General features: G+C 44.8%; 4 protein-coding genes across 4 annotated transcripts in view; 1 reads left to right on the top strand and 3 right to left on the bottom strand.

The window, feature by feature from the left end:
* Nucleotides 1-1,819, bottom strand: part of LOC121858563 (hybrid signal transduction histidine kinase G-like) — a 2,213-nt gene extending 394 nt beyond the window's left edge. Inside the window, exon 1 of the mRNA XM_042355053.1 lies at nucleotides 123-1,819. Within this exon, the coding sequence (XP_042210987.1) occupies nucleotides 123-1,819 (1,697 nt within the window). The remainder of the gene's footprint in view (nucleotides 1-122) is intronic.
* Nucleotides 1,820-2,535: 716 nt separating this feature from the next.
* Nucleotides 2,536-5,333, bottom strand: LOC121858677 (signal transducer and activator of transcription B-like). Its single transcript, XM_042355250.1, has 3 exons — nucleotides 4,265-5,333; nucleotides 3,010-3,807; nucleotides 2,536-2,806 (listed from the first exon to the last, which is right to left on the bottom strand). The coding sequence occupies exons 1-3, from the start codon at nucleotides 5,122-5,124 to the stop codon at nucleotides 2,683-2,685; spliced, it is 1,782 nt and encodes a 593-aa protein (XP_042211184.1). The 5' UTR covers nucleotides 5,125-5,333; the 3' UTR covers nucleotides 2,536-2,682.
* Nucleotides 5,334-5,572: 239 nt separating this feature from the next.
* Nucleotides 5,573-8,191, bottom strand: LOC121858678 (homeobox protein 5-like). Its single transcript, XM_042355251.1, has 3 exons — nucleotides 7,102-8,191; nucleotides 5,936-6,706; nucleotides 5,573-5,775 (listed from the first exon to the last, which is right to left on the bottom strand). The coding sequence occupies exons 1-3, from the start codon at nucleotides 7,539-7,541 to the stop codon at nucleotides 5,652-5,654; spliced, it is 1,335 nt and encodes a 444-aa protein (XP_042211185.1). The 5' UTR covers nucleotides 7,542-8,191; the 3' UTR covers nucleotides 5,573-5,651.
* Nucleotides 8,192-9,016: 825 nt separating this feature from the next.
* On the top strand, nucleotides 9,017-19,713 carry LOC121858675 (ras guanine nucleotide exchange factor glfB-like). Its single transcript, XM_042355246.1, has 3 exons — nucleotides 9,017-11,472; nucleotides 12,008-12,160; nucleotides 19,625-19,713. Exons 1-2 carry the CDS (start codon nucleotides 9,515-9,517, stop codon nucleotides 12,138-12,140), a joined length of 2,091 nt encoding a protein of 696 aa, XP_042211180.1. The 5' UTR covers nucleotides 9,017-9,514; the 3' UTR covers nucleotides 12,141-12,160; nucleotides 19,625-19,713.
* The last annotated feature ends 401 nt before the right edge of the window (nucleotides 19,714-20,114 follow it).

Raw genomic sequence — 20,114 nt, 5'->3', positions numbered from 1 at the left:
GAGACACCCTGTTAATCAGTGTATGTACATTTTTGAGACACCCTGTATATCAGATAAAGCACCAGCTGAGCATAAAATTACAACTCATGTGTTAAGGTGTTTGGAAACCTTCTTCATCATACCTGGTCATCACGATCAGGTGGTGAAGAACGTCGTGGTGAAGGACTGGTGATGGTGTTGTTCCGAGGGCCTGACACACACGCTCAGCTGCACACAACCCCTCTGCTAAGTCATGGTCACCCAGGGGCAGTGTTGTGGTGTTGGTGGTGTGTTGCTGGGTTAAGTTTGTGTTGTGTTTAGATTGTAGGATCCTTTTGGTGAGTGAGGTAGATCTATGAGTTTTGTTATTGAAGGAGTCTGGTCTTTGTATTGGGTGTTCTTGGGGTATTGCTTCAGTCTTTCTCGAGGTTGAGGTTGAAAAGCTGATTTTGGATTCTGTGGTGAAAAACTCGGGGTTGAGATGTCGTTTGGGTGAGTTGAAACTTTTGGGCCCTGAATTGTTGGGGTCCGTTAGATATCCATCGTCTGTCTGAGGCCTAAGACTCTCATTCTCGCCTGAGTTTGTGTTCTTTACCTTCCTGGTCTCTCCCGGGGGTGTGAGGAGGTGGCCGAGGGCGTGAAGAGTAGCTACGGAGGCTCGAGCATACGCCTTGCGGGACACACAGCCCAGGTCGCTCCTCTGTGGGTCATTATTGTTGTGGTTCATCTGGTCCTCTTGTATAGTGGTGGCCGTCTTGATCTTCTTGACGGTGATCTTATCCAGCTTGTTCTTCACGGTTTTGACCTTAGTTGCTTTGTCTCTTATTGTACTTACACCAGCCCTCACAGCACTGACCTTATCGATACTGTCAAGACCAGGGATTTCCGGATCAAGTTTCTTTTGAGCTGGAGGACCTTTACTGGTGACGTGGGTCTGTGCTTGGTATCTCGCCGCCCGCCCCTCCTGGTCTCCAAAAATTTCATCGTCTCGTCGCTTCCTGCCTGGTGCTGGCGGAGGTAACATTACGTTGACCTGGTTACCGTTGTTACTGTTGCTGGCGACGTTGGCGTTGTTGTTGGCCACGTTACTGTTGCTGTTGATGTTATTGTTGTCATTGTTGTTGTTGATGTTGTTGGCGATGTTGGCAATGGCGTTGAAGACGGTGACGGCCATAGAAGCGAAGGCCATCTGGGTGAGGGAGGCGGCGACGGTGTCGGCGTAGGAGGGACAGGAGGACCCGCCGCCTCCACCACGAACTGGTAAATACATCACTCCGTTATCTTCACGGCGTCGTCTGACGGAGGGGAGGAGTCGCTCAGTTCCTTCCTCCACCACCTCTGCCACGTCCCCCACCCCTCGCACACCTCCCTCAGTAGCTGCACCTTCGTCGTCCGGGGACTTCTCTCTCATTGACTTTAGCAACACCGAAAATACCGTCGGGAACTGTTGTCCGAAGGAGGGGTAGTGGCCGGGCGTGTGTGACTGGGAGGATGGCGGCGTGGATGGCGGCGTTGAGGGCGGCGTGGAGGGCGGCGTGGAGGGTAGGTGGTGGTGGTGGGTGAGACTCAGGAGGTTGTTGGTGATGGTGGAGGTCGTGAGGTAAGACAACCACTGAGGGTAAGTCTCCTCAGAGGTCCTCAGTCTTCTCGCCTCCAAGTTTTCAGCGACGTGATCCTCAACCAGCCTCTTGATCCTCTCCTGGAACTCTGCCGCACTCTTCTTGTAGCTGTCCCACTCAGCACCTTCCTCCTGGCCCCTCGACGTTTCATCAGCACCTTCCTCCTGGCCCCTCGACGTTTCATCCCAAGTTGGCCAAACATTCTCATAATCCAAGTCCATCTTCACACTTGTCCCCTGACCACCACCACATAGCCACAACATCACACACAACAACACACTAGTAGGTCTCCTCAGCACCATATCTCCTCTGGTAATGACCGCTAACACTACTCTAAACACACCACGTCATCTACAAGACCCTGAACTTAACACTTCAACTCACGTGCCAGCGAACACTTACAACTGTACTGTACTTCTGGCTAAGAATTTCTCCAGCGAACAACACACTGCTGAGATCACCCGAATGTCACAACACCGTCACGTGATGTTGTACGGCAGAATGAGACGATGTTACAAAGAATGACATTTGTTCGTCATTGTCTTCCCACTAGTGACACAATATGGGGCCATAACCGTGATAAATATAGGTGATTTAAGCTACCACATGACGGAACTAATTACATCGGAGGAGGTAACGTGTCATGCAGGTCCTCTTGAAGCTCTGAGGAATCACTGAAGGGTGGGTGGGAGTTCAGGCGATTATATGGTAAAATGGACAGTTGTGTCAGGGTGGAGGTGTAGTGTGCCTGGTGATCATGATGCAATGGTGTGTCGTCAACCCCCACACACACACACACACACACACACACACACACAAGTCACATGCAACCGTATTATGGCATAGCGTGTTTGAAGAGGGAGGAAGGAAGGAAGGAAATTGTTAATGAATATATAAATGATTCAATAAATAAACTAATATATTGATGGATGGATGATAGAAGAGGCGAATTATTGAATAAATGAAAAACTAAGTAGACAAATAAAGTAATGAATTAATTATTGAACATAGAATTGAATAAATGGCCCCGCTGCCGTTTTCTCCATTATGTTCCTATATATACATCAGCTGACGAGTGTTTTGATCAGCTGACGAGGGTTTGTTTACATTCTGGGAACAGGTGACGACAGCCCTGACCAGTGACGGCGGACCTGACGAAGTGGTGGAGACTGGTGGCGGCGCCCGTTACTCTCTGGTGCGTCACGAAGCTGGGGATGAGAACACCTTGTTTGGTTAGGTTAGGTAATAAACTTGAATAATTACAAGAACTATGGGAAGGATTAATAAGTAGCTTAAACAATAACTATTTTGTAGAGAAGATATTTTTGGGGGCCGTGTATGTATGTATGTGTCCCTCCCTCTCTGTGTGTGTCTGTCTGTTTTTCTCTCTGTGACGCCGTTCGAGACTTACCTGACGAAGACATTGAGCCAGGTGTCCAGGGGTGTGTGAGGGTGCTTGAGGCTACCACACAGAAGGAGTCCTCTACACGATGGGGAGACCTGAGGGGAGTTCTTCATCCACTCCTTCACGACCTTCATGAATCCTACAGCCACTTCCGCTCTCTGCTGGGGAAGTTTTGGTACACTGTCTCCTTTCTGAAGCTCCTCCCCTGACACGCCAACGACCTCTGAGAACACTTCCGCTGTCCTATTCTTGTTCAGAGGTCCTATCGTCTCCTGTTGCAATTTCCTTTTCCTTTCCTGTTGACGCTGCTGTAGGAAGGTGTCGAGGGAAACGTTGGAGTCAGTAGGCATGATGGATTGACGCCAGGTGTTCCTTCGGGAGTGTTTCTGTGACTCTTTCTGTTTGAGTTTCCTTTCTTGTTTTACCTGCTGTAAGATGTGGTTCAGGGAGATGATGGTGGTGCTAGGTCTCGCCTCACGCCAAATGTTCCTGACGAAGGACCTTCTCTTACGTCCAGGGTTCGGTGGTGGCAGCATGACGTTCACCTGAGCTGCGTTGTTGACGTTGAGGGAGAGTTGGGCGTTGTTGTTACTCAGGTTGTTGTCAGAGTTGATGTTATTATTGTTGTTGTTGTTGTTGATGTTGTTGTTGATGTTGACGATGATGTTGAAGACGGTGAGGCAGATGGTGAGGAAGGCCATCTGGGTGATGGAGACGCCAGCAGCATCAGCAGCTGTTGGGCACTGTACCTGCGTCGTCCCTCCTACAGGCAGGTACATCATACCTCCCTGGCTACGACGCCGCCTGCAAGAACAGTCAATATACACGTCACTAACACTAACAAATAGTGTCCTTTTAAGCCCTTTGATTACGATGACTTAACTCCATGAGTACGATAATCTTACCCCATGAGTACAATGACTTGACACCCCTTGAGTACGATGAGTTAACCCCTAGAGCACAAAATCATAATTTACAGAGTACAATGACACCATACTCAAGGGGTGATCATCAACCAAAAAAGAAACAGTTTGAAAGAAAATTTTAGTCACCATAAAAAACATTCTCATATCATATCTCCATAAGTCTCTCTATCAACCCTGACACAATACGCTGACTCATGCATCCTGTTACTCATTAATAAAATCCAGTACCTCATAACCTTACAGGGACACCTTATCAATATGACCTCGATACCACAAACAATGATAAACAAAAGTGACTCGATTTACCCAGTCATATGATCCGCTGACTTACTAACCTCTCAGTGCGTGAAGGGCTGAAGGTGTTGAGATCCTCCTTCACCATCCCCATCAGGAGGCTCAGTATGGTGTTGTGTCTTGATGGTTCCTTCACTTCTCTGGCCACACGAGGTAGTCCAAATCGTGTGTCTTGCGTTGCTTGTGTTGCGGGGCTGACCGTCGACTCTGAATCTGTTTGTGTGTTGGGAGATTCAGATTGAGGAGGAATTTCTACCGAGGACTTAGACCTACTGCTGGGGAGACTCCTACCTTCTGAGTCCTTGTCGTCCTTCAGGCTGTGTAGGATACGAAGGACGGCGTTACGACCCGTGGTGAACATAAGCCACTGATGAATGATAGTGTCCTTGAATCCTTCAGCCGCCACGATCTCCCGGAGTCTATGGTAAGCTTGTCGGTGATGCTGGAGAGTTCGTGTGAGTAGTTTACGGTACACTGCCTTCTTGGTCTCTCTCTGGAGGTCACTGTACTGCCAGGGGTGACTGTGACCCTCGGAGACTGAACTGTCACTCTTGTCAGTTGGTAAGCTGGTGTCATTCTCACTCACCTGGGCTGTGTTGTGTTGTGAGTCTACTGTTTGGTTGAAGTTCCTGTTTAGAGCTCTGCTGCAGGAGTCGCTGTTGTGGGAATTCCTGTTGCTACTGTTGTTTCTGTTGGCTGGGTGTCTTTCGTGGAGTTCCCTGGCCGTGTCCACCACCATGCTGGCCAGGAGGTCGTGGGCCTGTTGAGGATTGACTGTCATTACGCTGTCGTCGCTCCAGGTAAAGACAGAAGGGGGAGTTGAGTCGAACTGCACCAGCATCGCCCCCCACGAGTACCCGATCACCACCGTCTGCAGTAACACCAACTCACACCAGCCCATCTTTATTGCCGGTGTTTTATAATAACTGTTAACATTTGTTTCTGCTTATTTTCTATTTGTTAACAGTATCTGGTAACTCATGGTAACAACACTCATAGTATATATTGGCGCCATCTTGGTTCATCCTCGTCGACTCTGTTATTGTTGGTATTACGATCTTAAGTAGTAGAGAGAACACACACACGCACACACACACACACTGCTCACACTCACACACACTGAGTATGAGTGCGGGCAACCATCACCACATTTCTTCACTTACACAGCGCATTCAACCAACCACAACACAGCATCCTGTCGACTCAGTTCTATCTCCACCAATCATCGCTCCTGCTGGAAATGTCACCTTCTCGTTCGTCACCAATAGGAAATTAGAATCTGGTTAGGTGAACAGTTCAATAATTATACTAATGGTATACGAATATAAGTTTGGAAAAAAACAACTGAATATCAAAGTAGTAATTTATTGTATGTAATGTAAAGAGATACATTTAATACTGAGAATCGCCCTCGTAGTTATGAGGACATCAGCTGACGAGGGTTTGTTTACATTCTGGGAACAGGTGACGACAGCCCTGACCAGTGACGGCGGACCTGACGAAGTGGTGGAGACTGGTGGTGGCGCCCGTTACTCTCTGGTGCGTCACGAAGCTGGGGATGAGAACACCTTGTTAGATTAGGTTAGGTTAGGTTAGGTTAAAGGAGGGAGGAATGCCAAGAAAACTATATACTGAACGTCTCTCTCTCTCTCTCTCTCTCTCTCTCTCTCTCTCTCTCTCTCTCTCTCTCTCTCTCTCTCTCTGTAACTTACCTGGCCAGGACATTCAGCCACACATCTCGGGGCAGGTGACGTTGTGTTGTGAAGTTACGACACAGGTGGAGGCCCCGACAGGCAGGTGAGGCCAAGGGTGACTCCTTCATCCACCCCGTCACCACCACCGTCATCACCCTCTCAGCCACCCCAGCGAACCCCTGCTTAGTCCTCCTCGTCAGGTTAACCGCGTCGTGTGCCACCTTCCTCACTCCAACACCTTCTTGAAGCTGCCCAGTATTGTAAGAGCTATTAGGAAGGTTTATCACTTCCTCTCTTTGTCTCCTTATCATTAGCTTCTTCCTCTTATCTCTCTTCCTTTGGTTTGTATCTTGTATCTCTTTCCCGTATGTGATCAAGTGTTGTTTTGATTGTTTCTCCTTCACCACCTGATGGAGGATGTGATCGAGGGAGTCACTAGTGGTGGTGTGAGGGAGGACCTGGTGCCAGTTGTCCCTAAGTGTGGCTCTCTTCCTTCGTCCTGGGATAGGTGGTGGCAGCATGACGTTCACCTGAGCTCCGTTGTTGACGTTGAGGGAAAGTTGGGCGTTGTTGTTACTCAGGTTGTTGTCAGAGTTGATGTTATTATTGTTGTTGTTGTTGTTGATGTTGTTGTTGATGTTGACGATGATGTTGAAGACGGTGAGGCAGATGGTGAGGAAGGCCATCTGGGTGATGGAGACGCCAGCAGCATCAGCAGCTGTTGGGCACTGTACCTGCGTCGTCCCTCCTACAGGCAGGTACATCATACCTCCCTGGCTACGACGCCGCCTGCAGGAACAGTCAATATATACGTCACTAACTCAACAATAAAGAGGACCTCCATATAACGGACTTCTCTCCATATAATCCGTTAGATGGCGGGTTTCACATCTAACGGACCCTCGATATAACCGATTTGTTGCGTCGTAATAAGTGATGTCACACTATGTTAACTTAAAAGATAAGTTTCTATTTACAAACAATATAACAAACTATGGATTAAAATACATATAATAACTACTTAAACTATTATGCAACAAAGTAAAGTTATATATACCAGTGAACCTTATGACACCAGCACTAACGACAATACACAGAAGATATATGAAACTGATGTCATTAATGGATCGTTGAAAGTTGTAAACAAAACCTTGGCGGTGGAGGTAATTATATTGTCAACTTACCTCTTATTACTTGAGAAGTTAGGAGAACTTGGGGACGCCTCCGTCAACCCCCCCATCAGGAAGGTCAGAAGGTCATTGCTCTTTGTTTTCATCCTTGAAGACGTTATGAGCCACTGCTGTAGGGTGACTTCTGTAAGACCTCGAGTCCTCACAGTCTCCAGGAATCGTCGATGAGCCTGCTGGTGGTGTTGGAGTACCTGAAGGAGGAGTTGACGATATTGCTCCTTCTTCGTTTCTCTCTGGAGGTTGTCATTATACCAGATGCGGGTATGATTGGTGTAGGAATCTGGAGTGTCTGTACCGATGTGGATATTAGTGTGGGTGTGATTCCTGGAGACTTGATTGTTGATTTTATGTGTATGGAAGATGTTGTGAGCCTGTGATAGTGAAGACCCACATAGTAACGTCAACAGTATCCAGCAGGAAAAATACCACCACATTGTAGTGACGTCTCTCAAACAGTAATAACAGTATCTTCTAAAATATCACCTTTAAATCAATACCTTGTCTTAACTTAACGGTGAAAACAACAAGACCTTTTTTAATTATCAAATCGCCCGGAAATTCACCTAAAAAAAATCGATTTCCTGTGGCTACGTCATACGATATCATAGAAAACGGTTGCTCATTCTTCAGGTATAACTTCCATAATTATTATCATTGCGTTATACGTGAACGAACACCACACGCTATTGATCGCTACAGGTGTTATAAAGTGTTTTAAGCATTACGGGGTTTAATTACAACTCATATAATACGGCTAATGGTAACAAAATATTCAGCTTGATTTGACACGACACGAATTACGATCGATATATTTGGTTTCTCACTACCGTATATTTGTGAACACGGGAGAGTGAACACCTCCTCCCGTGTGTGTCCAGGAGGCGGCACTGACCAAGGAAGGGCTAGCTGGTTGGTTGGGTGGTGTGGGTGGCTCACAGATGGCGGTGTTATATCAGTCGGCAAGTAACGGGGTACACACTGTTATTTTCGTGACACACACACACACACACACACACACACACACACACACCTGTTTGTTTTTGGATATTTGCTGAAGTAGATACAGTCCGTTAGCCACTGTGATATATGAGTGTGCAATTTTTAGCTTTGTGTGTGTGTGTGTGTGTGTGTGTGTGTAATGGTCCTTCTACCTCTCTCTTCCTATATATCTATATCTCTTTGTCTAACCTAACCTAACCACCCAAGGCAATGGTAGGGTGTTTAATCACCAGGTAAAATAAGCTGGGGTGTGTAAACTTCATGTGAGATGTAGCGGGCGGGGTGTGGGCGGGGTGTACAGGTAGGCGGGGTGTGGGCGGTGTAGGAGAGAAGGTGGAGGTGGAGAAGATCTTGTGTTGAAGGAGTGGGCGTGGTGTAGGCGGGGTGTGGGCGGTGTTGGAGAGAAGGTGGAGGTGGAGAAGATCTTGTGTTGAAGGAGTGGGCGTGGTGTAGGCGGGGTGTGGGCGGTGTAGGAGAGAAGGTGGAGGTGGAGAAGATCTTGTGTTGAAGGAGGGGCGTGGTGTGGGGGGGTGGCGGTGTAGGAGAGAAGGTGGAGGTGAGAAGATCTTGTGTTGAAGGAGTGGGCGTGGTGTAGGCGGGGTGTGGGCGGTGAGAGAAGGTGGAGGTGGAGAAGATCTTGTTGAAGGAGTGGCGTGGTAGGCGGGGTGTGGCGGTGTAGGAGAGAAGGTGGAGGTGGAGAAGATCTTGTGTTGAAGGAGTGGGCGTGGTGTAGGCGGGGTGTGGGCGGTGTAGGAGAGAAGGTGGAGGTGGAGAAGATCTTGTGTTGAAGGAGTGGCGTGGTGTTGGTCTTCTCTACGCCCTCATGAATCCGTTACTCGTTGGTCAGGCTTCGGGAGGTGTGTGTGTGTGTGTGTAGGGGGGAGGGGGGGTGGGAGCGGTATGGGAGACGACAGAGGCTACTAGTGGGTGGTTGTGTTAGCCAGTCAGTGTAGCCCTGACTAGCTGAAGGTTCGTGTCAGAGAGAGAGACAGACAGACAGATACACAGACAAACTAGACAGAGAAAGAGAGAAAAGCGAGGTGGAAGAGATAAGTAGAAGAAGAATGGATAATAAAAGTAAACAGAAGAAGAAGTGGTAGACTGGATAAAGATTGTATCAAAAGGACTGCAGAACTAAATCCTATAGGACTGTTCCTCATGGAGTCATAACACTGGTCTTGACTATCGTACAATAACCAACTATTATCGTTTTACTGCATCGGAAATAAATATACTAACGTTGACGTGTCGTACCGTAAGTGTTTGGTGTTTACATAAAAAAAAGATTAAAGTTTAGTGAAATATTAAAGTGACAGTAAGAGATGAATAGTGAGGTTTAAGTTACTTTTATGTTGTTAACTCGTGGTGGGTGAAGGTGGGGTGATGGTACAGAGGAGCGTGATAAAAGATGGCTCGTGGTGTGTTAGTTGTGTTGATGTGTGTAGTTCTGGTGGTGATGTTGACTGAGACACCAGCAGCGTCAGGAGCACGATGGGTGATGGATCTCAGTTACGATGATACGAGTTTCCATCTACAGGAGGAGTACCGTCGTGTTGACCCTCAGGCGGCCCAAGTGAGGCTCTCCATGTTCCTGGCCCAGGAGCTGCAGGCTGGTGGGGACAAGAAGGACGCAATTCGTGAACTTCTCCACCAGGCTCTGAAGGAGCACCGTCGACGCCTGCCACAGATGAGACGACAGGTTTCCACATCTGATGGAGGATTCAACGCGACGTCGCTGAAGAAGTGGTTTTCTTCGTGTGTCCATCACCAGGCGCCAAATTCCTTCTTCCAAAACCTGGAGCTACGACACAGCCAGAAGGTCGGGATCATACCAGCATCCCTCAACTCCATAGCCAGACGTCGGAAGGCGGACAAGGTGAAGTTAAGACGTTCTGCAGTAGACGGTAGAACGAGAGGAGGGTCTTCCCGGCAACGTGAGGGAGGTGGGCGTGTGCGACGTGAAGACCCGGCAGTGATGTATCTTCCTCTGGGTGGAGACTCTGGTGACTGTCCAGATTCTGTCGACGCCGCCGCCGTCAGCATCTCACAGCTGGTGTACTTGTCACTGTCTCTGGGTGTCTTCACAGCCGTGGCCAACATAGCCAATAACATTAACAATAACAATAACAACAATAATAACAACAATGACAATAACATAAACAGCAATAATCTGAACTTCGCCGCCAACGCTAATGCGGGGAACCAGATTACTGTCCAGCTGCCGCCTCCTTCAGGCCGTGGAAGACGTGACCTTCACGCTTTGTGGCAGCAACACCTGGGGGCCCTCAGGCACCGCAGAACCACCAGGAGCACCGAGAGCCTCACACACAGACTGAAGGAACGGCGTCATTCAGGTACCTGGTCTGGGTCGTTGACAGAGCCTGACGAGTCTGAGGCGGCCACACACGTGACCACCACCAGTGACGTGACATCAACAAGTGACCCGCCGGTCATGGCTTTAGACTATGATGTAGGACAACCTCAGACTACAAGAGGCAAAGATACTAACAACGTCCTCCCTGGATCATCTCTGCCTGACGAAGATAGTATAGCATCCCTCACCAAGGAACAACCTAAACCATGGTCCACCATGAGAGAGTTCAGACGATACTCGACGAACGGAATTTTGTCCGGGAAAGAAAATTTAGTAAGTTCCCTGAATGATCTAATCCTGGAGGAACATCATCGTGGAATCATAAAAATAGCGAACCGTCATGACCACTACCTCCCACTCCAGGAGGTCCCTCGCCTCTTACGCCACCTCTATCGTGAGTACAACCCGACGGAGGCGTCCGTAAGTTACCCACCTGGTGTTGAAGATAAAGTTCTCACTGTCACCCCGACTCTCACGAGTCTCACGCTGCCAACACTGTGGTTCTCGGGAGGGTCTGGTCCCGGCAGCCTTCCACCACGTGCTCCAGTTCAAGATTTGTTATCATCCTCGAGACATGACGCCCCAACCATTGTCCTGTTAACAGAAGACGCGACATCATTATCCTCATCAACAAGAGACGTCTCACCATCACCTACATCAACAAGAGACGTCTCACCATCACCTACATCAACAAGAGACGTCTCACCATCACCTACATCAACAAGAGACGTCTCACCATCATCTACATCTACAAGAGACGTCTCACCATCATCTCCGTCCAGCACCTCACTACCAACACCCCCAAACACCACCACTACCAACCCTTCTCCTCCTGTTAGTGCAGAAGGCATCGGGGCAACTTGGGCACTGAAGGCGGCCATGACGTGGGCGGTGCAGGCGTCCATGTCCTCACCACCGTGCCTGGGACGCCGTCTGTGCCAGCTCCTGAAGACGGCGCCACAGGGAAGCATCTGGAGCCACGCCTTAGCTGGGTGGGTGTTGGAAAGTGCACCTGGGTCCAAGTCTTAATAGGTTCCAATCCCTACAGACCTAAACCTAACCTAGCTTAGATTAGGTTAGATTAGGTTTCATTAGACTGGGTTAGATTAGGTTAACTTAGACTTGACTATGTTTAAGCTAGAGGGGTTAGATTAGGTTAGGGATTCAAGGACAATAAGAAATAACTACATCTCTCCCTTAAGGATCTGTGGTCGAAATATTGAAATGTTTATAATTACCTGTCTTAATAGTACCATATATTATGAAATTTTGATAATTAATTACGCTTATTAATATGGGGACACTTAATAAACAGAATTTCCACCTTTAGGACAGTCTGGTCGAATCACAGAGACATTTCCGTTAAAAAAATTTTGCATTTCCCTTAATTGGGGGAATGAGTGGGCGTCTATTTGGTTAACCTGTTGAGAGGGACCGCAGGTGAGAGGGACCACAGGTGAGAGGGACCACAGGTGAGAGGGACCACAGACGTTACCTCACAAGTACTTCTCTCTCTCTCTCTCTCAGGTATTATCTACATACGTCTCTCGCCCGCCACACCACTTACACCTTCACTGACTATCTGAGGGAAGCGCAGCAGGGGAAGTGCCATCTCCTCTTTCCAAAATGCTGGGACTCAACACTCTCCATCGTCTACTGAAGGAGGTGGTGAAGAAGGAGGTGAGGAAGGCTGTAACTTGTGATTTAAAGTATTTTTTCATTTGGATTTCTAAGTCCTGATGTTCCTCACTGTATCCTGAAGGAGGGCTTAGGAGGCTAATCACACGACGCTCTCCTCCAGAAGATCCTGAAGGAGAAACTGAAGGCAATACAGGCATACAATCTACAATCCTCCTCACTAGTGCGTTTACAGTGGCTTATCAGGTTTTGTACAGTGTGGCAACCCTGTGTTTGTTTACATTCGACAGAAGGAAACTCACAATAATAAACACACTATCGAATCAAACTAAAACAACATTAAAACAAATATCTCAATGTAATGATTTGTGGAATATATCGTCGACGAGCCCCTGTAAACGCACAAGTGAAGGGGACTGAACTGGCGAGCCCCTGTAAACGCACTAGTGAAGGGGACTGAACTGGCGACCCCCTGTAAACGCACAAGTGAAGGGGACTGAACTGGCGAGCCCCTGTAAACGCACTAGTGAAGGGGACTGAACTGACGTCCCCTTGTAAACGCACAAGTGAAGGGGACTGAACTGACGAGCCCCTGTAAACGCACTAGTGAAGGGGACTGTATACCTAGATAGTGCAGGTATACAGTCCACCACGATACATACTAGACATATTCCTTATCATACACATCCTCACGGTTCCCATTGACATAAACCTCTTTCCTTATCATAGTATCTCTCTTGTTAACTGTGTTTCCTCGATAAAATAATTAGGCCACTTTCTCGACACCTGTCTTTACTAATTACCAAATATAGGTCAAAGGTTAAAAGAACACATTTGCAAAATATGTATGTATGCTTGTTTGTATGATTGTATGTATGATTGTATGTATGTATGTATGTATATCACACTTTAGGGGACTGTAGTACTGGGAAGACATACACATACTCAGATACCATGACTCAAGTATACTGTGTATGATAAGGTGTATACACTCCCACCTTATGGTCAGTTGTAGGTGAGTTAATTAAGCTAATATTTTGTTCTATTGTTTTATGTATTTCTGAAAATAATAGAATGTGATCTATATTGTCCTAGATCTATTAAAAGAAAGGTAACCTGACCTATCCTATCCTAACCTATCCTAACCTAACCTAACCTAACATAACATAACCTAACCTTACCATTTTCCTCTTCATTTCTCGTTTATTCTCGTGTGTATTGTGACCTTGTTCTTATCTGATTAGCTTTTGTTAATGTTTTTCTTTGTTTTGTGTTTTTTTCTTTTTTCTTCTCTGTGGCTTCTAATTATCTAGTTTTACCCCTCCCTCCCTCCCTCCCTCCCTCCCTCCCTCCTCTTTCATCATTCGCATTTGTTATTATTTTAATATTTTTTTTTATATCCACAACTAGTTAATATGTTCTGTCTGTCTGTCTGTCTTTATGTCTGGCCGTGCTCTCTCTCTCTCTCTCTCTCTCTTGTTTTTCTCTCTATCACTTATTCTCATCTCCTCTCCTTCTTCTCTACCTTTTCTCCCATTTTTACCTTCCTTTTACTCTTTTCTCCCTCTTTTACTCTCTCTCTCTCTACTATTTTCATTCTCTCCCCCTTTTCTCTCCCCTCTTTATCTTCCTTCCCTCACCCCTTCTCCCCCCCCTCCCTCTCACTTACCTCCACCATCATCATTACCCCTCAATCCATAACCATTTGCTTTTTAAGTGAGGGAGGCAGAGCGAAGGAGTTGTTGACATACTAAAAAAAACTTGCTATTTGTCGACAGCTATTTGTTGATACTCCATTTTTGGCGCGAGAATGTGTTATTATTCCAGTCATATTCGAGGCTGACTGGCTGGCTGATTGGTTGGTTAACTAGCTACTTGTGGGGCCTCGTTTCAGTTATATTCGGGGCTGACTGGCTACTTGTGGAGCCTTATTCCATTCATACTCGGGGCTATAACCTAACACAATCTAATTTAACCTAACACAATCTAATTTAACCTAACACAACCAAATATAACGCAACTTAACCTGACACAACTTAATCTAACTCAACATAAACGATCATAACACGACATAACTCCTTAGGTAGTGTTAGGGGTATTTAATTATCAGGTGAAATAACCTATGGTACCAAATCATGACGTGATCCCACTAGATAAGGCGAGACCTACCTGAAGGTGGTGAAGCCAAGTAGTAGACTCCTTCGGCCGTGTTGTGCCACTCATCCAGACATCACTCACCCGCGAAGTCTTGCTCACGAGTCAGCCAAACCAGCTCTTAGCCGCCATGTCAGTAAAATCAGTCAAGTCAGTCAAACAGATCTCTACTGACGATCACCTCACACGGAACGGTTGATTAGAGGTGACAGTAATCAGGTAATGGTACAGGTGTTGGCAGGTAGGTGGTGTATCGTGTTACTCTGACCGACCACGCCCTAAGTTATCATCAGAAAGGTATTGTGGGACTGTTGTGAGGCCTGGGAGAGGTGTAGGGGAGTGGGAGAGGAGTAGGTGGAGTGAGAGAGGTGTAGGTGGAGTGGGAGAGGGGTAGGTGGAGTGGGAGAGGGGTAGGTGGGGTGGGAGAGGAGTAGATGGAGTGGGAGAGGGGTAGGTGGGGTGGGAGAGGGGTAGAGGGAATGGAAGAGGAATAGAGGGAGTGGAAGAGGAGTAGATGGAGCGGGAAAGGTGTAGATGGGGTGAAAGAGGAGTAGGTGGAGTGAGAGAGTAAATGGAGTGGGAGAAGGGTAGTAGAGGGCACACCACTAACTCCACCATGACAACAGAACACCACTAAATCCTTCTCTACTGTTAGACGCCATTAGCATAGTGGTACCATTAACACCACCACTAAAAGCTTGCATGACGTATGACGCCTTGTGAGTGGTGGTACTGTACTATTTGCTGATGAAATATTCAGTGAATTTCACCATTCTTACTTCCCCTTGATCATGGCTCGGGTGTTTTGTACTCTCGTTGTGTCTATCATGAGGTTCACTGTGTTTATATTGGCAGTATTATTATAAACATTGTATATACATTTAGGGTAGATTAGATTTGGTGCTGTTTATATTCGATTTTTGGTTAAGCATTATATATAAACATTTTCACGTGGAAGACTTTATATACTAGGTTTGTAGTGCTATATAAACATTTAATATATATTTTCTCGGGGTAGACAAAGTTTATATAGGATGTATAGTGTTATATAAACATTCTAAATCTGTGTATATAATAAGTCATCTCTCAAATCTCTAACAGATGTATACGGTTTTATATATATCAATGTAAAATTCAACGTTAATTTGCGTGTTTTTAATATAATTCCTATATGATAAAAGAACTCTTCGTGGGAAGCCTTAGTTAACACACCGCCCTCTACCTTCACCTCTCTCCTTCCCTCCTTCCTCTCTCTCTCCCTCACCTCTCATCTTCCCTCACTCCTCTCCTTCCCTCTCATCACCCTACACTTGTTATTATGGGAACGATACTCACGCGAGAGGGAACATAACGACAGTGCTATTTTAACCACTTTGTATACTTAACTGCTATGTAACCAAACCTCTTTTAAAGTAATTGGTTATTGTTATGTAAGTATATTTTCATAGAAGGGGAAATAAGCGTGAATTTATTAGTGTATGTTAAGGGAATATATAAATAGAAGTTGTGAAGGGGTTGTTAATTGTGAGGAACACGCTATGCCAGTGAGGGAGAGAGGGCGAGTTGGAGCCTAATAGGGGTGGTGGGCTCCGACGAGTGGCGAGGCGAGCCGCGAGTTCTTACTTTTAGTCAGTCGTCCTCGAGCTGTAGACGGAGAAAGACGTGTGCTGGGTTGTTGTCCCACTTGAAGACATGAAAAACAAACTCTACCGTAACAAAATAATCTCCGACAAACATACCACACTGAATAACAATGAAGTAGGGTTTATATACAAATTACAATTGAACTCTCGTGAAACTAATTATAGAAATGACTAATTTATAATTCAATACCGAATCTTCTAAAACAGTTACGGTGGAAAGTGAAACTGTATCCCCATTAACATGATTTAAAAAGTGTATGTAAAAAGACTTTGAGAAGAGAAGTTTAGTATATCACAACACGTCCATCAAATAATTCTGACCAGGATGTTGTTCGTGGTTGTCCTTACTATCTGTCTGGTGGCGCCGCAGGGTGAGTTACTTCGTCAGCCGTATCAGCCCAACATCAGAAAGCTGCATTATCCTTTATTTGTATTTATTGATGATTAGTATGTGATTTTAAGTTAAAGTTTAGTGCACAGTTAACCCTTTGATGACGATCGTATTCAAGGGGTTAAGATATCATACTCAAGGGGTTAATATATCGCATTCAAGGGTTAATATATGGTACTCAAGGGGTTAAGATATTGTACTCAACGGGTTGAGATATTGTACTCAAGGGGTTAAGATATCGTATTCAAGGGTTAAGATATGGTACTCAAGGGGTTAAGATATTGTACTCAAGGGGTTAAGATATCGTACTCAAGGGGTTAAGATATTGTACTCAACGGGTTGAGATATTGTACTCAAGGGGTTAAGATATCGTATTCAAGGGTTAAGATATGGTACTCAAGGGGTTAAGATATCGTACTCAAGGGGTTAAGATATCGTACTCAGGGGGTTAAGTTATCGTACTCAAGAGGTTTAAGATATCGTACTCAAGAGGTCAAGATATTGTACTCAAGAGGTTAAAATACCCTTTGCTATTTAAGCTCTGTAGTGCACTAACATTAACATCAATTGCCAAAACACCCAATTATATTGAAGTTTTAATCGTTGATGTCTAGTGCTTTATCTAACTCAATATAAGCACTTAAATACCTCCCTATCTTATTGAAGCACAGTCATGCATTCTAATAACCATCTCAATTGCCGGGGTTATTGAGAATCTCTTGAGTTAGTTTCTACAATATTTTAAGCACAAACTGCGTCCAGTATTAAAGTAGATTTGTTGTTCGAGTTTCAATAGCACTTGAGACTGTAAATTTTATTGGTGTTTAAGACTCGGGTTCATTTTTTTTTTTACAGTTAGCAATTTTACATTTTTCTGATACCATACACAGGTTGTATTAAAATCCTCAGAAATAATATATGTTCGTTAGCAGACCATCTATAGTGTTTAAAATAATCCCTTTATGAGTTATATTATTCAGTACATCATTTAAGTCTTAACAAATAATAAGTTTTCTCAGGTCGATTATCTTGACTGGTTCATAGTTGTTGTTGGAGCTTATTAGTTTTTCGTGTTTTATATTAAATTAGTTGTATTAAAATAAGTATGTTTATATAGAAGAGTTTGTAGTAGAAATAATAGTCGACTCATACAGCCATCCTAGAATAGTCGAGCCAGTATCCGGTGTCCTTGGAAGGTTAGGTTAGGTTAGGTTAGGTTTAAGTGACCATGGTAGAAAAGACAACACGGATAATAATGTAATTGATCAGTAAATATAGTGTAGCTGAAACGGGCAGTAGGAATAATTATTACTGTGTGAATTAGCGTACTTAGGGAGGGGAGGTCGAGGTGACTTCAGACGTCAACATTGCCAGTTATTACAGGAAGTGAAATACAAGCCTTTGTTCGTATCATCCTTGAACACACACACACACACACACACACACACAGAAAATTTGCTATTCAAATCAATAATTATTGACATAAATTCATACACAGAAGGAAAAAAAAAGATGGCGGTTAAATAATAAAAAAATATTCAAGAGATTCAATTTTCTACGTGATACATCAAGAAATGTTGTGGGGTTAAATTCTGCCGAGAAGGTCAAGAGACAGTGCAAGTAAATGGTGTAAGGGGGAGAGAATTGAGAACATATTATTATTATTATTATTACTATTATTATTTAAAAACTACATACGTGTTCTCTATCTCTTCTGTAAAACAAATTAACAAACAATGACTTGATTCTTATTTAATAGTCCTTTGCAAATTAGACCCTGAAAAACAAAAATGAAACAAGTTAATTAGTTTTTTTTTGTTTTTTGTATTTTAGTTACGTCATTATGAGGGTGCATTATGAGGGAGGTGATGTAGAGGCACTTACGTAATGCAGTTCGTGATGTTGATATGTTCCTACGATATTCCTAATGGTGTTTTAATTACTGATAAGAAAGAGGGAATAAAACACACACACACACACACACACACACACACATGAATTAGAACTTTTTACAGTTTAGTAGTAAATAATAATGACATCAAATAGTTCGACTTTAATGTTATGTATAGTACCAAGGTAAAATTTAGTTAGCTATTTATGGAATTATAAATAGAAGTTGTCCTCTTTGTATTTATGTGACTTTAAATAGAAGTTGTTGCCTATTTATCTCTGCTCCTCTTAACAAAAACAAATATAATGCTGTCATTGAGAAATATCAAGGAAATATTCCTCAGTAAGACACGACAGACATGAACGAGAAGATTCCGTTCCATTTTTTTTTGGTTGTTGTTGAGGAAGATGAGCACTGTAAGAGAGCATCTTTTACAGCGGTAAGAGTGAGTGACAGGCGAGTGAGTGAGTGACAGGCGAGTGAGTGACAGGCGAGTGTGTGTGTGAGTTGTTAAATACTTTGCTTGAGTTATGATATTCCTTTCTATATTTACATTGTTTAAGAAATAACTAAATAAACGAAACATTTAAAAGTAGAGTTTTAAAAATGTCTTGGTGTATCATGTGGTCGCTAATGGTGACAGTGAGTCATACATTCCCGAACTGTTTACTTGACTCGCTATGTTGTTCAGGCGTGTTGTGGATAACATTTCATTTCATAAGGATATTTTTGATAGGATTATGTTAAAAGTAATTTCATTTTGATCAGTGTATTATCCCAGTTTATATTCGCCATTATCCCAGCTTATATTCGCCATTATCTCAGCTTATACTCGTCATTATCCCAGCTTATACTCGTCATTATCCCAGCTTATACTCGTCATTATCCCAGTCAATACTCACCATTATCCTAGCCCATACTCGCCATTATCCCAGCCTATACTCGCCATTATCCCAGTCAATACTCGCCATTATCCTAGCCTATACTCGCCATTATTCCAGCCTATAGAAATACTCTTATCTGACCAATCACAACTCTCGCCTGGCGGTCAAGAGTCAGCCAATCATCGATCGTTTCCGCCGCGGTATTTCCAAGCTAAGCTGAAATGTGGGTCGCCGTTTACGGGAGGGTCGACTCGTAAACAAAGTAATTATGTCGAGAATAGCGAACGACACTGTTATTGGTCGATGGTAGATCACGGTGAGGGGGGGTTGAGGAGAAGACTGAAGGGATTAATAAAACAGGGAAGAGGGAGAAGTGGAGACGGATGAAGAATGGGTGATATGGCGGGTTTTGGCGGTAGATTTATATTCATTCCTTTACAATATACCCGATGTTTTTATGTATTTTATTCGTAACTTTATGCATATTTCTTCACTATTCTTGTTCCAGTGATCGTGTTGTAACAGTCTGTTTTGTTTTGGCAGTGTTGGGTCAGTCTTCAGTGACGGTGGCCAGCTTCGGGAAGACCATGGCGCTGCAGACGGAGAAAAACTTAACACAACGTGGACTGACGGTTCTCCACCCACTCCCTTTACTCTCGTTGACCAGTGAGTCTCCTATACCCACGCCAGGGGTTAGGCCAGGGGGTAACCTCATCTGCTACTCATGTAAGCTGGATTTCCGCAAGCAACAGTACCAGTGGAACCATCCTTGTCTCGGGCGCCACAACCATTCTAAAGTGAGCGACGACTTCCTCGTCAACTGTGGCCCCACCGACACACTGTGCAGGGTGAGGGGCATGCCGCTGTAAAGTAAAAAACAAGATAAACAACGTGAAAAGGAGTGTTGCATATATATAAATATTCTCTCGTATAGTGAAGAGTTATAGTCATCACATCTGAAGGTTTTTGTCTCCCCAGGTTGAGAGGACGGAGGTCAACGGCGTGTTGATCATGCTGAGGCGGGAGTGTAGTA

Source organism: Homarus americanus, unplaced genomic scaffold (assembly GCF_018991925.1).
Source record: "Homarus americanus isolate GMGI-L3 unplaced genomic scaffold, GMGI_Hamer_2.0 scaffold74, whole genome shotgun sequence".
Taxonomy (NCBI): Eukaryota; Metazoa; Arthropoda; class Malacostraca; order Decapoda; family Nephropidae; genus Homarus; species Homarus americanus.
Note: the sequence above shows the minus strand (reverse complement) of the source record. Positions and strands in the feature narration are given on the sequence as shown.

Coding starts and splice junctions, on each gene's coding strand:
- LOC121858677 (XM_042355250.1), bottom strand. CDS start 5,124: ATGGGCTGGTGTGAGTTGGTGTTACTGCAGACGGTGGTGATCGGGTAC. Junction 3,808..4,264: donor AGCCCTTCACGCACTGAGAG/GTTAGTAAGTCA, acceptor CTGTTCTTGCAG/GCGGCGTCGTAGCCAGGGAG. Junction 2,807..3,009: donor TGGCTCAATGTCTTCGTCAG/GTAAGTCTCGAA, acceptor TCTCATCCCCAG/CTTCGTGACGCACCAGAGAG.
- LOC121858678 (XM_042355251.1), bottom strand. CDS start 7,541: ATGTGGTGGTATTTTTCCTGCTGGATACTGTTGACGTTACTATGTGGG. Junction 6,707..7,101: donor AACTTCTCAAGTAATAAGAG/GTAAGTTGACAA, acceptor CTGTTCCTGCAG/GCGGCGTCGTAGCCAGGGAG. Junction 5,776..5,935: donor TGGCTGAATGTCCTGGCCAG/GTAAGTTACAGA, acceptor TCTCATCCCCAG/CTTCGTGACGCACCAGAGAG.
- LOC121858675 (XM_042355246.1), top strand. CDS start 9,515: ATGGCTCGTGGTGTGTTAGTTGTGTTGATGTGTGTAGTTCTGGTGGTG. Junction 11,473..12,007: donor TGGAGCCACGCCTTAGCTGG/GTGGGTGTTGGA, acceptor TCTCTCTCTCAG/GTATTATCTACATACGTCTC.